Source organism: Gambusia affinis, linkage group LG15 (genome assembly GCF_019740435.1).
Source record: "Gambusia affinis linkage group LG15, SWU_Gaff_1.0, whole genome shotgun sequence".
In the NCBI taxonomy this organism is placed as follows: domain Eukaryota; kingdom Metazoa; phylum Chordata; class Actinopteri; order Cyprinodontiformes; family Poeciliidae; genus Gambusia; species Gambusia affinis.
Genome location: NC_057882.1, coordinates 7,583,401 through 7,596,753, shown reverse-complemented (window position 1 = coordinate 7,596,753; position 13,353 = coordinate 7,583,401). Strand labels below are relative to the sequence as shown.

The following is a 13,353-nucleotide window of genomic DNA, read 5'->3' as shown; positions in this document are numbered from 1 at the left end:
CTCGTGTGGTGCTGCACATTGTCTTTATACTGAAATGCCTTTTATGTAAAATAAATGGTAAGTGGAAGGAGCCCGATCAACAGAAGATAGCCAGTAGCTTGCAAATACAAGCCTGTCCGTATCTTCACACTTGCACAAACACTTGACACCAGACGAGAACAACACAGCACATTATTTGTGTCTCTCTCCAATGGAGGCATCCGGTGCCGTCAGAGCACTGTTGTTTCTTTCTGTGCCTATCCAATATCTTAACAGTCTGTCAAACTGACATTAAGGTAAAGAAATTAACTTGTTCATGCTTCTCGTGAGACCCAAAAAGCTGTCATCGTAATCGTGAGAGCTGCTGTTCCACACGCGGCAATGTGCCTCCCGGTGTCCCTGGTGGCCTGCAGCCCTTCCATGCATACAGATCAGAAGATAGAAAGAAAGAGCGGGAGCATTAGTAAACAATGCTCCCGCGAATTAGTCTAAGAGAAATTGGGAGTCTGATTAACTTTAACACTTTCCTTTCAAAGCAGCCTCTTCTCCTCACCCGATTCCGCAACGAAAGTGGTGATTCACACTCCAAACTAATTATGCGAGAACTAGCTTTTTTTTTTTTTTACAAAAGACCTCCTGCAGCTGACCAACAAGGTTGGAAATTTACTCAAAATTGAAGTGTTGGCATGTTTTAGTCAGAATGCAGTGTCGGAGCTACTGCCTTTTCTTCAAAGTCTATGAGGCAGTTATGCAATGTTTAATTAAATACGTCACAGTAGAGCTGCTAGTTAGAGGTCAATTACTAATAAAATATGTGTCATCTTAGAAAGATTGACTTAAACTGTTAATTCAAAGGGTGAAATGGAATGAAATAGGCTGCTCGGCATTCGTTTATGGATTGTAAACTCCACCCAAGGTCAATTCACCCGGTCTACATGGACCCAAAACAAAACAGTGTTTTAAAGTCAGTTTGGACAACCAAACTAAAATGCAGTGTAAATATGTCCTATCAAGATGGCTCAAAAGCCGTCCCTTTGAAACAAATTCGAGTCTCTTAAGATTGACTTTCTGTTGATAACCGAGTGTTAGTCTGACACATGCATTTACCTCCAGGGCACAGCTGCAAACTGGACGTTGCAAGCACATGAAAGTTGTTAAAATCAATGCCACACATCCTTGATTCTCTGCAGGGAGAGAAGTTACTTGTTCACAAGCTAGTAGTAAACTATTTTTTTTCTTATTCTTCACCTCTGGTAGCAGTGTGTTTGATATCTACTATCAAGAGGATTAAGTCTTATTCTAAGACCAAAATGCAATAAAACCTCACCTTCTTTTCAGAATCCAAATCAGCTTCATACACCAGGTTTTGTGCGCACAAACAAGGAATCTGAATTCAGTTTCAATCTGCTCTCCAAAAACATTTAAAACATAGATATATAAGAAGGGAAATATATCTATATCTATATGTATATAGGTAGATATATATATATAGATATAGATATATTAGTAATCTTAAATGTACACATTGTTTTTACAAAAGAGAGTGTTACAGTTTAATTACAAATTGAATAAAAATAACATTTAATACAGACCACTACAGGAGTTCTTTCCTGCCTATGCAATTTCCATTTGGGATCAAAATAGAATTTTTGAATCTGAGTGGTTCATTATCTACAGGGGCAGGTACAGAGATGAGTCATATTTCAGATCTATACTCAGTTGAATTTTATTTCCACTGTGATGAACTGGCGAACTGTCCAGAGTGTACTCCGCCTCTCGCCCATTGACCGCTGGAGATAGGCACCAGAACTCCTCATGACCCCACATGGGATAAGCGTGTTGGATAATGGATGGATGAATTTTATTTTCGTTCAGTTTAAACAACATCAACAAGCTGAACAAAGAATCCATATTGTGTCATCAAGAAAATCCTATCACACAAGTAGTTAAATCACTTCACTGGCTCCCTGTTTGCACAATGATATATTTTCAACCCTTCATTTATAATCTATAAGGTGCTGAATGGCCTTGGGCAAAGATAATCTGAATTGCTTTCATTATGTTTGGGTGAGCGTTGAATTTCTATAACACAAAATGAAATACATTGGGTTTATTTGAGACAGCCAGGATAACAGACAGATGGAGGATGAGGTGTAACGTAATTATTTTAGGTTTTAATTTTAACTTCTTGACACTATTGGCTGTTTGCCTTTAAAAGCAAAGAGAAACATCTTGGTTTATTTGAGTCCATCAGAGTCACATCATTGAGGTTCTTCACTGCAGAATGCCACTGCACTGTTGACTGCTCACGTTCCAATGTTCCTGCCTATATTCATTCCCACTAGAGTGAAGAACACACTGCCAATGGAGACACTCCCACTTGGCTTGAACCTGAACTAGACATTAACCGGCTAGAATGAGACTTGACATTGGGGAAGCGACTAAGCGAAGATAGCATTTAATTTGTATGCTGCTCAGGACTGGAACCTGAAAACCTGAGATGTACAGAAACTGTTGGCTCTTTTAAATCAGGTCTGAAAACATTACTGTTGACCAGAGCTTACACATAAAGGTCAAAGGTTGCTTTAGCACATGTTGGGACTTGAAACTTTTTCAGTGGTATTGTGATTGTTTCATGTTGGTGATGGTTTAGTTTTTCTATTTGAACTGTGTGTTCTTTTCAGGGCAAATCAAAGTGCTTCACTTTAGCACTTTGATTTGCCCTGTGCATGAATGGTACTAAACACACCTGCCCTGCTGTACCTTTCATTTCAGTACCATTTTATGAAATTCAAAAATCACTTATATAACCCCATGTATTAGATGAGATGTAGATGTCGAAATGTGAGGTTTGTCCAATACACTTCTTTCAAAGGCTTTGATTGCATCCCAGGGGGAGCAATACAATGAAGAAAATTGCCGTCATTGTCACAATTTAACAAACTACCGTAACACACCACACACTACAGGATGATCGGTTGCAAAATCACAAGCAGCAAACTTAGAACGATTAACGTTCTAAGACTGTCGTAAGGGGAAAAATAGGACCAAAAAACCATGTAGTGTGAACTATTGCATCAGGTAGTGGGATGTACACATCTTTATTTAATGATTAATGAAGGGGCAATATGGTATATAGACTTCATAATCTGCACTCTTTTGGTTGAATGCAGTATTTATTTCCACTTTGGCTTTATGTTGTTTAGTTTTTATTCAAGTACATTTTTGTTAACAGAGACTGAGAATCCATTTTATTTTTGTTTTTGGTTATTTTGTTTATCAGTTCCAGTGTTAAGTGTCCTTTTGAAAATAAAATGTATCTATGTTTGGCAGGAAATTGCATGCATTATTATGCTATTTCCATTAAATCAGTGTAAAAAGGTTTTCGGACAATATTATCGTCTATCGCAATCATTTTTGAGACAATTAATCGCTCAGCAAAATTTGTTATCGTGACAGGCCTACTAACACCTTAGCTCCTCACTGATAATAAATCAGATAATCATCCTTGCCTATGGCCACACGTGTTCTACAGCCCATACAAACGAAATGATCAGAATCAGTGGGTCTGATATAAAAACAAATTATACATATGGTTTATCCATAGGCGTATATTTTCTCTTGTTTGCTTGTACTTTAATCATGAACTAAGAAAAATGAGGCCTGGTGTGCTTAAAATGTTTTAGGATCTTTGTGATCTTCTGGATGAGTTGCTAATGTGCTCTTGGAGTAATTTTGGTTTCATTTTCTCTTAATAAATGAAATTGTATTTTGTTTACTGTATGCTGTATTTACTCGGGCTGTCTTTGATGTGAAACATTTTTCATGTAAGAAAAACATAAAAACAGAGGAAATATGTAAGAAGAAAAAACTTGTTTCACAGCACTGTAGATCCTGACAAGGATCACAAAGCTTGGTGAGTAAAACAAGGTTCTGATAAGGAAAAAAAAAAAAAAAACAAGGAGGAAAATGTGATTTAATTTCAATCGATTTTTCAGTGCAGTCTTCAACTTTAGTATTACAATGTTACGTCCAGTCAAACAAGAACATCATTACAAGCTACAAACTTTGTAGGTCGAGGTCATTAAAAGAGAACAGCTTTTGATAGGTTTAGAGATAGAGCAGGAATGTTGTCCCTTCCTCTACCCTTGCTAGAAGATGTCCTTAACCTATTTTTTTGTCTCGCCTTTAACTTGAAACAGACTGCAATTGCATTGAAGAGAATTTAGCCAGAGGCGCTCATTTTTGATACGAACTAAATACAATTATTGTGAAATGTCACCTAATATGCTCATTCTACTTCAGCCGGTAACCTACTAAGAAACTTCTCTCATGATGATACTGTGCCATCCGCAGCTAAACTGGTGCTCATCAAACTCGTGCACATATTACTGCGTAACTGCCATTTGGAGTCGGTCTCAGTGATATATGGAACCGTCTGATAGTGTTGGTGCTGCTATTAGTCCACCAGGGCCGGCCCAAGCCTCCATGAGGCCCTAAGCGAAATTTGGTTTTGGGGCCCTTTGTTTCTGCTAACAATGTGGACTGGCTGCAATCAACAGTTAGAGGATTAGATCATTCGCACACCTGCTATAAACTTATTGTATCTCTGATGGTGCTGTTTGCATTATATCCTAGACATGCATAATATAGGATGCATTTATCGGCCAGTCGATTTCTAGGCGCAAATTTCCTTAATTTTTACTTACAAGTGAAGCCCATCTCATCCCCTGATCTTATTTTCGTCAGAAAAGGTTTAAAATCGGCCTCTGTCCTCTTCTTCACTGCAGTGAGAGGTTTAACGGACAGACCGACCCACAAGGTCATATCTGAATGTGTACAGTTAACAATATTCACCCCACTGTTGCCAACTCACATTCATGACATTCTATGATTAAATTAACTTCTCTTAAGCGTAACTCCAATGGCTAAAAATTTTATTTACACCAGGTGAGTTTTTCTCCCCTGAGAATATGGACCGGTACCGGGTTGATTCTGAGCCTTCAAATGATTTTAACAGAAGTTTTACATACCTTATAAGTTGATGTAAAAAATATTGTTTGTTTTAGCCACATAAATGATCAGCTGCAAACAACATATCACTAACTACAGCTTAGAACAGCTCATTGATACATTAATGCAACAGCCATGTAGCCTGATGGAAAACATTTTGCTAGACAATATCAAACATTGAGAAGTTTTGATTTATCCATCCATTCATTTTCTAACACCCTTGTCTGGTGCCTAGCTCCAGCTAACCTTCCGGGCGAGAGGTGGGGTAAGTTTTAATTATTCTTACCAAACGTTATTAAGCATGGCGTTTTGAAGCCAAAAAAAATCTTAGAAATATACAGAGCCAAGCAGGAGAATCAACTAATTTCAAGTTAAAACTCAGCTTCACACAAAGACCATAGCATATAGGTTTGGCTGTTGAACTGAACAATTCAAGGTCACTATAAAGCTAGTTTTCTATTTCTATTATTAGTTTTCAAATCTCTTTTATAAACATTACATTATGAATACATATTCAAACAAACCTTTACCTTGGTTTTTTTATATTATTCTTCTTTTCTTTCTTCCTGAAGGATAAATCCTTTTTGATACATTGTTTTGCCAACTTATCTTCTACCAGAGCTTTGGACGTTTTAATGCGCACTGCACGTTGCACGGCAGCTCATGTTACCGGCGAAGCGTGCTGTACCTACCGCGGCCACCACGGCCCCCCCAAGAGCAATTTCTTTTCTTTTTTTTTTTGTTCATAAAATAATGATTTCTACATACATTATCAAATATATTGTAAAAACAAATCACTTCATTATGAAATTGTGTGTTTTTGTTATTGTGTTGAAAGAAATCGTTATATTAAAAAAAATCAGCTCCACTGAGGGGGCCCCTTTGTGGCCCTGGGGCCCTAAGCGGCTGCTTTGTTTGCTTATGCCTTGGGGCAGCCCTGTAATCCACTCACCCTTTCCCTTTTCTTGTTATAGAAGCTACAGAAGTTAGAACCAGCCAGTCCTGGTCATTTTAGGAAGCTTCTGGATTAGTGTCTTTGATACTGTAGTACTCAAACTGGCTTGTGTGGTCCATCTCAAACCAATAATCTATAAACCAATAATCTGTTTTGTTTTCTAAAATGGATGAGGACTTTTTTTCTCTTTCTTTGACACTTATTTAATGTATGTCTGTGCTGGTTAAGTACTCCAAAACCTTCACTTTGCACAAAAACATATTTAGAAAACATGCACACAGTGACAAATTTTGATGTGGGATATGTGGGCAGTTGCCCACAGTGACATCAGAAAAGGCTGGGACAATAGAAACTAGAAAATAAAATATCAGCTGTCCCCTGAAAAAAGTTTACTACTACTAGTGGAGTAACTTTTTCTCAATTGCTGTTGAGTACTGGGCAATTTACTACAGGATAGGAAATGTCACAGTAAAGGATTTTCTGTTGGAAGCCAATCAGATGCAGTGAGTCATATTTTTGTAGTAACTACTTATCACTTTACTTCGTGTCATCTTACCACACAACTAAAGACATGTCTTTGAAGCATGAACATATTTGAATGTGACTACATGTCATGTCTATGCTGCGTAGATAAAAAAAAACAACAACAAAAAAACTTAAGTTCAAGTTCTGGTTTCAGCAGGTGCAACCAAAGTAAACTGGGAGTATTTCTGTGGTCACTTTATTCCAGTTAGTTAAAAAAATAACAAATTGAGACTAATTTGTCATCCACATTTAAAGTTTCAAACAAACATCCTAATACATTGTCTATTTTCACTATGTTAACAAAAAGCCCACAGAGGAAAACCTTACCCCATGTTGTGGTTCAGCTTCGGCTGCTGGCTCGTGAAAAGTATCGACAGCGATACTGAGAGCAGATCAAGTATGATTCTTGGCTTGGGTTAGAATGCTTGGTTAAATTTTATGATCACTACAGCAGCAATCTAACACATGAATATTTTAAAACACACAATTAATTACCTGTCAGAGATTTAAAAGCGTAAAACCATCAGGTCAGTATCAGCATATTATTTTCTTTGGCCAGAGAACCAGGGTTGACAAAGCAGCTAAATATGCTTGTGTGCATATTTAGAAATCTTTCCAATCTTCGATGATTAGCATGTAGCTATGATTCAACCATCATGGTATATAATAGGAAATAGCCAGAGGTTATGAGTAGCAGGTTATTTAAGTGTCCCATATGCAGCACACAGGGACCGCTTGGTGTTCCATGGACCACAACGTGGAATCCCCCTATGAATTGGCAGGTATGTCCACAGGTCCTCCTGGTGCAAGAGTACCAAGATATAAGGGAGAGAGAAAAAGAGAGAGAGAGGGAGACAGAGAGGGACACACACACACACACACACACACATAGAGAGATGTGTGTACTTAATTAAAAAAGGATAGTGAGCGGATTCAGCCGCTTGCTCTGAATGCTCTCAGCTTCTCACCGTCTCACCCCGACGACAGAGAGAAAAGGACGCCGCGGGAGGGGAGGGAAACGTACAGGAGCTCAGGCTGATGCATCTGTGCCTCAGCATCCATTTCACAGAGATTACAGTCGGGAGCAGAGGAGACCGCGCGCATTTCTCCGAGAAACGCGGTGGTCTTGCTGAGAACCGGACAGAACGGATCTCTCCGGCGCTATAGTGGCAGCAAATCTGTGTGCCAGGTGCAGAGGCTGATTAGGACGCAGACGGAATATATACGACCGCGTTAAGTTTGGTTTTCTTCTGAAATTATTATTATTTTCTGGAAGTTGCCCAGTGAGAGAAAGAGAAAAAGGAAGAAGCAAACAAACATGGGAATGTGTGGCTACCTGGCAGAACCTGGGAAATTCCTGGTCGTCCTCGGACTTAAATTGCTACTCCTTGTACCTGCAGGAGTTCCAGCCAGGAGCGGGGATTCTGCACTGAAGGACAACATCACCGTGAGACAGGGGGACAGCGCCGTGTTAAAGTAAGTCTCGAACTCTTTATTATTATTATTATTATTATTATTATTATTATTATTATTATTATTATTATTATTATTATTATTATTATTATTATTATTATTCCCAAACGATGAGCTCCTATTGGGCTTTATGCTGTGTGTTGGTCCGAGGCACAGCAGCCCAGGAGTTAAACCGGCTCAGAATAGCGTTCATGGAACACAGATGCTTGTTGTTGTGTGTTTAACTATGTGCGACATAAACGAATCCCGGTGCTAAACTCGGTGTTTACAGCCGGGCTCGTTGCCCTTGAGTGTTATTGATCTGCTTGGGTAATATCTTACTAAGGATGCACAGCTGATGTACTAAAATGAAGTGTCTGTCAGCAGAGGTGTAAAAATGATGATGGGCTGCGAATGTAAAAGTTTGGAAAGATTCCTTTGGAAATGAGGGCGTAGAACAGCTTCTTTTTTTTTTTTTTTGCTCCTTAAACTATCTCCGTTCCTGCAATAGGCTTCTATAAGCACCTGTAAAAATATTGATCGAACCCATCCCACTTACACAAAAAAATACTCACACTCTAACACACCACACACACGCCTACACACAGTATGGACATGTTATAGATGCTGTTGTTTGGGGGTGTTTTGGAAGCAGTAGAGTATGTAACAATTTTTAACATCTGCCCCACTAAATAAAAATCAATAGTCTGTCAGAAATAATGCAATACTATGTCAAAGGAATGTAAACCTGAAGTCCAGATCTATCTATCTATCTATCTATCTATCTATCTATCTATCTATCTATCTATCTATCTATCTATCTATCTATCTATCTATCTATCTATCTATCTATCTATCTATCTATCTATCTATCTATCTAGTCTCTATGCTATGTGTGTATGGTTTTTCTTATGAAATTCTACAATAAAATAAAATGCTGTATAACCTTTACAGTTGATCTTCATTAGGCCTTTTCTTTTCTTTTTATTCTCTCTGATGTGTGTGCCAACCACTACATTTTTGGGATCAATGACAACTCGCAGTTAAACGGTCCTTCTTCGATAAGCTGTCCAAATTTTGGCCACATAGCATGAAGACGACGCCCAACGGTCAATAAGCAGTTCCTGGGTATTGTGAGCCTTTGAGCAGGATGTTCTCCGAGGGAAGACGCCACCGAACTGTCACAGAGTGTCATTAACAGATTGCAGAGATACACAGAGTCTGGAACATTCACAGAGAGACGTAGAAGTGGATGTATTTTGGCCAGATACCATGTTGATGACTGCTTCCTTAGTAACAGTGTCCTGTGGGACCAGATGGTAAATGCTATTTAACTCAAGGCACATCCAAAGGGAGGTGAAAGACTCTGGAGTGCCACATCCGCCCATATAAAAATCCTGCTTACGACAGCATGGTCTCTGTGTGAGAAGACCTTCTATGGTAATTGGCACAGCATTCGTCTTGAATGTATCAGTGAGCATTTGCTCTAGATGAGGAACCAATGGGCCTCAGTAAAGTGATTTGAAGAAAGCAGATTTCTACTGAGTAGAATAGAAAACCACCAAGACTTGTCAAGGAGAATGCCATGCATCAGTTACTGTTGCCACTGAATGAGCCATGGGAGGAGGCGGTGGTGCTCTCTTTGGCTGAGAGTGACTAAACTCAACCACCCAGACTGCAACACTGACTAGACTCCAGTCAATACTGAAATGCCATGTACCTTATGAATGGTAGTTTAAGAAGTAATAGTACCTGAAAAAAAATCATTCATCCAATTACTGTGACATCGCAAGAGTGACTTAGGTCGGGTACTGTCATCATGGATGACAGTACCCGACCCAAACCTACTGAGGTCACAGCATCAGGGAATGACTCCTGGAGACTGATGTTCCTCAGATGAAGATGTTTCACTTTCTCCAGACGTAATCCTCTAAAAAAAACCCTCTGGCATCTATTTGACATCTGCATGACCTTCTAAATGACACACCCAGTACATAAATGAACTGAAGGTAACCCTTAAACAAGTGTGAAATGTCATGACTAAGCAGACAATAAGTCGAGTACTCAACAACATAACATAATGGATGCTCAAGGACACGCAAGATAGTGTGTTTCAATTATCTGGGGATCCCACTTCCCTGCTGGGGTGTTTGAGAGGAGGATCTGACTGATGGTCAAATATCAGAGTCAGGAGGACCAATGTGGCTTTCAACCTCAGGGTTAGGTCTCACTAAAATTCCTCTGGCAGCGCCTAGGTTCCCAGTAAACTGAAGAAAGTAATAGAGCTATAGAGTGCCTTCGTATAATTTGAGCCTTATAAGTCATTTCTGCTACGACAGGCTTAAATAGAAGGAGATCAAACTTTCGCTCAGTTTTTCTGAAGATGTTTCAATAGCTATTGTAGTAACTATGCGTACCAGATGTAATACCCAGGTCCTTTACGGAAAAAGAATTCATCCTGATGATGAGAAAAAGCGGGCTCTCACTGTGGTGTATTGCCAGAGAAGGGCGGCCCACGTCTCCAGGAGAGGTGACAGATGGGCAGGCTGGGAAGTCAGTTTCAGCAGGGGATAAGAGACAGTTGCAGAAAACATTTTTTCCTGGATCTTCGGCACCTGTGGTAAACCCCAATTCTGCTGCTGACTCTGTAGCTTATCATGGATCCAGGGTCAAATTGGGTCTGTCCTTCTCTTCCCCCCCTCTTTGCTGCAAACCAAATCCAAATAATTATATTTATTCACATAACGTTCTGTATACCAAGTTTATCGTGCCATGTTGCCTTTACAGAGAGTACACATAATCCTGGCAAGCAGTCCAATCAAGCTATACTTGTTCCATCTTTTCTAATTGGACTGCTGTAGATTTAGACATTTCTCATGCTAAGCGAGGGCTGTTTGAAGTCGGAATTATCTATCTGACACTTTCAGCTAGAAAAGATTGGCAAGCTCTGACTCATTTTTCTTTCTGTAAAATGATTGAGACCAGCATTTTGGAAAACCTTCCCAGATAACATGATTGATTCTACTGAAAAAAAAACAAAAAAAAGTCTCCTTTTGTCGAGGTATTCAAACAATACAATATAAAAATGCTTTATTGATCCCAAAGGGAATTAAATGCTGTTGTAACTCATTAATTCCGATTCTTCAAAGAGTTATTGTAGATTGTGATGGCTTTTAATCTCAGCAAAAAAACATTGGATTTTGTTTTGATGGGTATGTGATTTAAAATTTTGTGCTTTCAGTACTAAAGCTGCGGTTTTCAGTTGCTATTCAATCATTTAGACCACCATTAAAAATCAATTTTTTTGTCATTAATTTTAAAAGAGGTAAACTCACATATATATTTATTACACAGAGTGGTTGATTTCAAGCATTTCAGTAAATTCGGATGGTTATTTCTAACAGCCTAATGTTAATGTACGATGCATGGACATCATGAACGAGATGTCAATGCATCGTACCTTAAATGCACTCAGTACACCTTTGGCTTGTCTGCATTGTTGCGTGTGTCTCATTTTCATCATGACAGTACCCCATAGATTAGCTTTAGAGTTTAGGTCTGGCGAGTTTACTGACCATTTAAGCACAGTGATACAAAGGAGGTTTCAGCACTTTCTGCAATGTGGGCAGGTGCCAAACTCTGATGGAAAATGAAATCAGCATCTCCAGAGCTTATCAGTCCTTTCTCAGGCTCTGGAAATTTCCAAGTGAAATCAGAAATGTTCTTTCATCTAAAAAGATGACTTTGGAGGACAAATCAACTTTCTAGTCCGCTTTATTCTTAGACCAGTAAAGACGCTTACTACAAGAAATGTAAGAGTTGTAGCTTATGTCCTAGATTAATCTGTATGCAGTGGTTTTTGAACCTATGACTGTAGCTGCAGTCAACAGCTTATAAATCTCTCCAGCCTCGTAGGTATGCTTCATTTAATAATCCTCTCATGACAGCAGTTACCCATGTAGCTTGTGCACCTTCTTTCGACCACACATTTTTCTTCCACTCAACTTTCCCAATGAGTAACAGCCAACTTCTTTAGCAGTGACCTTTCATGGCTTAACCTTCATGTAAAGAGGGTCAGTGACTGCCTGCTGTGGACAGCTGTCAAGTCCAGAATCTGCCCCACATTTTGGTTGGCCACAACATCCAAATATGGCGTTTGTGCCTAAACTATTTTTGGATCTTAGCATTATTCTAATTTCCTCAGAGACTGGATTTTAGGTTTTGTATTTATCTGACAGCCATAAAAATTGGTCAGGCTTAAATGCTTAAATTATATACCCATGTTTAGGAGTTTAACTTTTTGAATTAAATTACAAAAAAGAAAAATCAACAACTTTAACATTATAGTCTCACTCGTAGAGATGCATTTGATCCACCTTTTGGCCACATATTTAGGTGGCCAAAAGGTATAGCTAAGCCTCATACTTCTTGCTCGATAAGTAGCTATGCAGCTTATCTTTTGGCTCATGGGTCATCATGCACCAAATCGCCACAGGGAGGGTGCAAATGTCTAAAGTAAAAATCTGCTTAGTCTTCATCTTCTTCCCTCTGGTCTGTGCAGCTCCTGGCCTCCGTCTAAGCCATTCCAGATTTGTTCTGGCTTTCACTGATTAGCAGCCCCGAAGAGACTCGCTGGTTCTTCTAAAACCATTACTTCAGCAGCTTTCACTCTGGATTTTGGGACATTGCTGCTTTCCTTTTTCTAGCCATTACCTGGGCCCCTCTCAATTGGCGAGGTATCAAAGAAGCGGTGCAGCTTCCATGACACAGGGTTGAATTCCAAGCGCAGTGTTAAAAGGTGTTGAAAGTGGACCAGGGAGTTGACAATGCATTGACCCGAGGCTCCACTGTGCTCCTCCGCACTGTGTCCAACCGGCCGTCCCTTAGAAGATGAACTGGTTGTCAGTGAAGGAGCCACACAGTCCCAGGGAAGCAGAGTTTATCCACCCACATTGCTTTGAGTCTTTCCCTAGGTGCAGAGGGGCTGGATGGTGTTTAAAGAACTAGAGAAAAAAATAAAAAATTCTCATGCCTCTTCCTGGCTTCTGTGGGTGGGAATAATCCCTGCAGAGTTGGCATGTGATTGCATTGTCCACACATTTGACAGCTATACTGCTGCATGAACTGAGCAACCTGCGGCTGGAGCTGATATCTGTGATACCTGTGAAGCAGTGATCCTTGCCTGTGAGGGGTGTCGGCACCGAAATGGCAACGATGCAAAGGTTTGGAGGGACAGCTGGCTGGAGAGGCTCAGGCGCACGGGGGAGGGCCCGGGGCCAGGGGCCACGCACCGGAGGCAGGAAGCAAAACAGCTGTGAGGTTGATTTGTATTTAATGCACATATTGGATCGGTAAGACTTTTTCAAATTAGTATGCACGTCATCATTATTTAGTTCTATCTAATCAGTCTTTGGACACATTTGGGGAAA

General features: G+C 39.7%; 1 protein-coding gene across 1 annotated transcript in view; it reads left to right on the top strand.

The window, feature by feature from the left end:
- Positions 1-7,319: 7,319 nt before the first annotated feature.
- The window catches only part of opcml (opioid binding protein/cell adhesion molecule-like), a 148,343-nt gene continuing 142,309 nt past the window's right edge, over positions 7,320-13,353 (top strand). Inside the window, exon 1 of the mRNA XM_044140622.1 lies at positions 7,320-7,948. Within this exon, the coding sequence (XP_043996557.1) occupies positions 7,791-7,948 (158 nt within the window). The 5' untranslated portion in view covers positions 7,320-7,790. The remainder of the gene's footprint in view (positions 7,949-13,353) is intronic.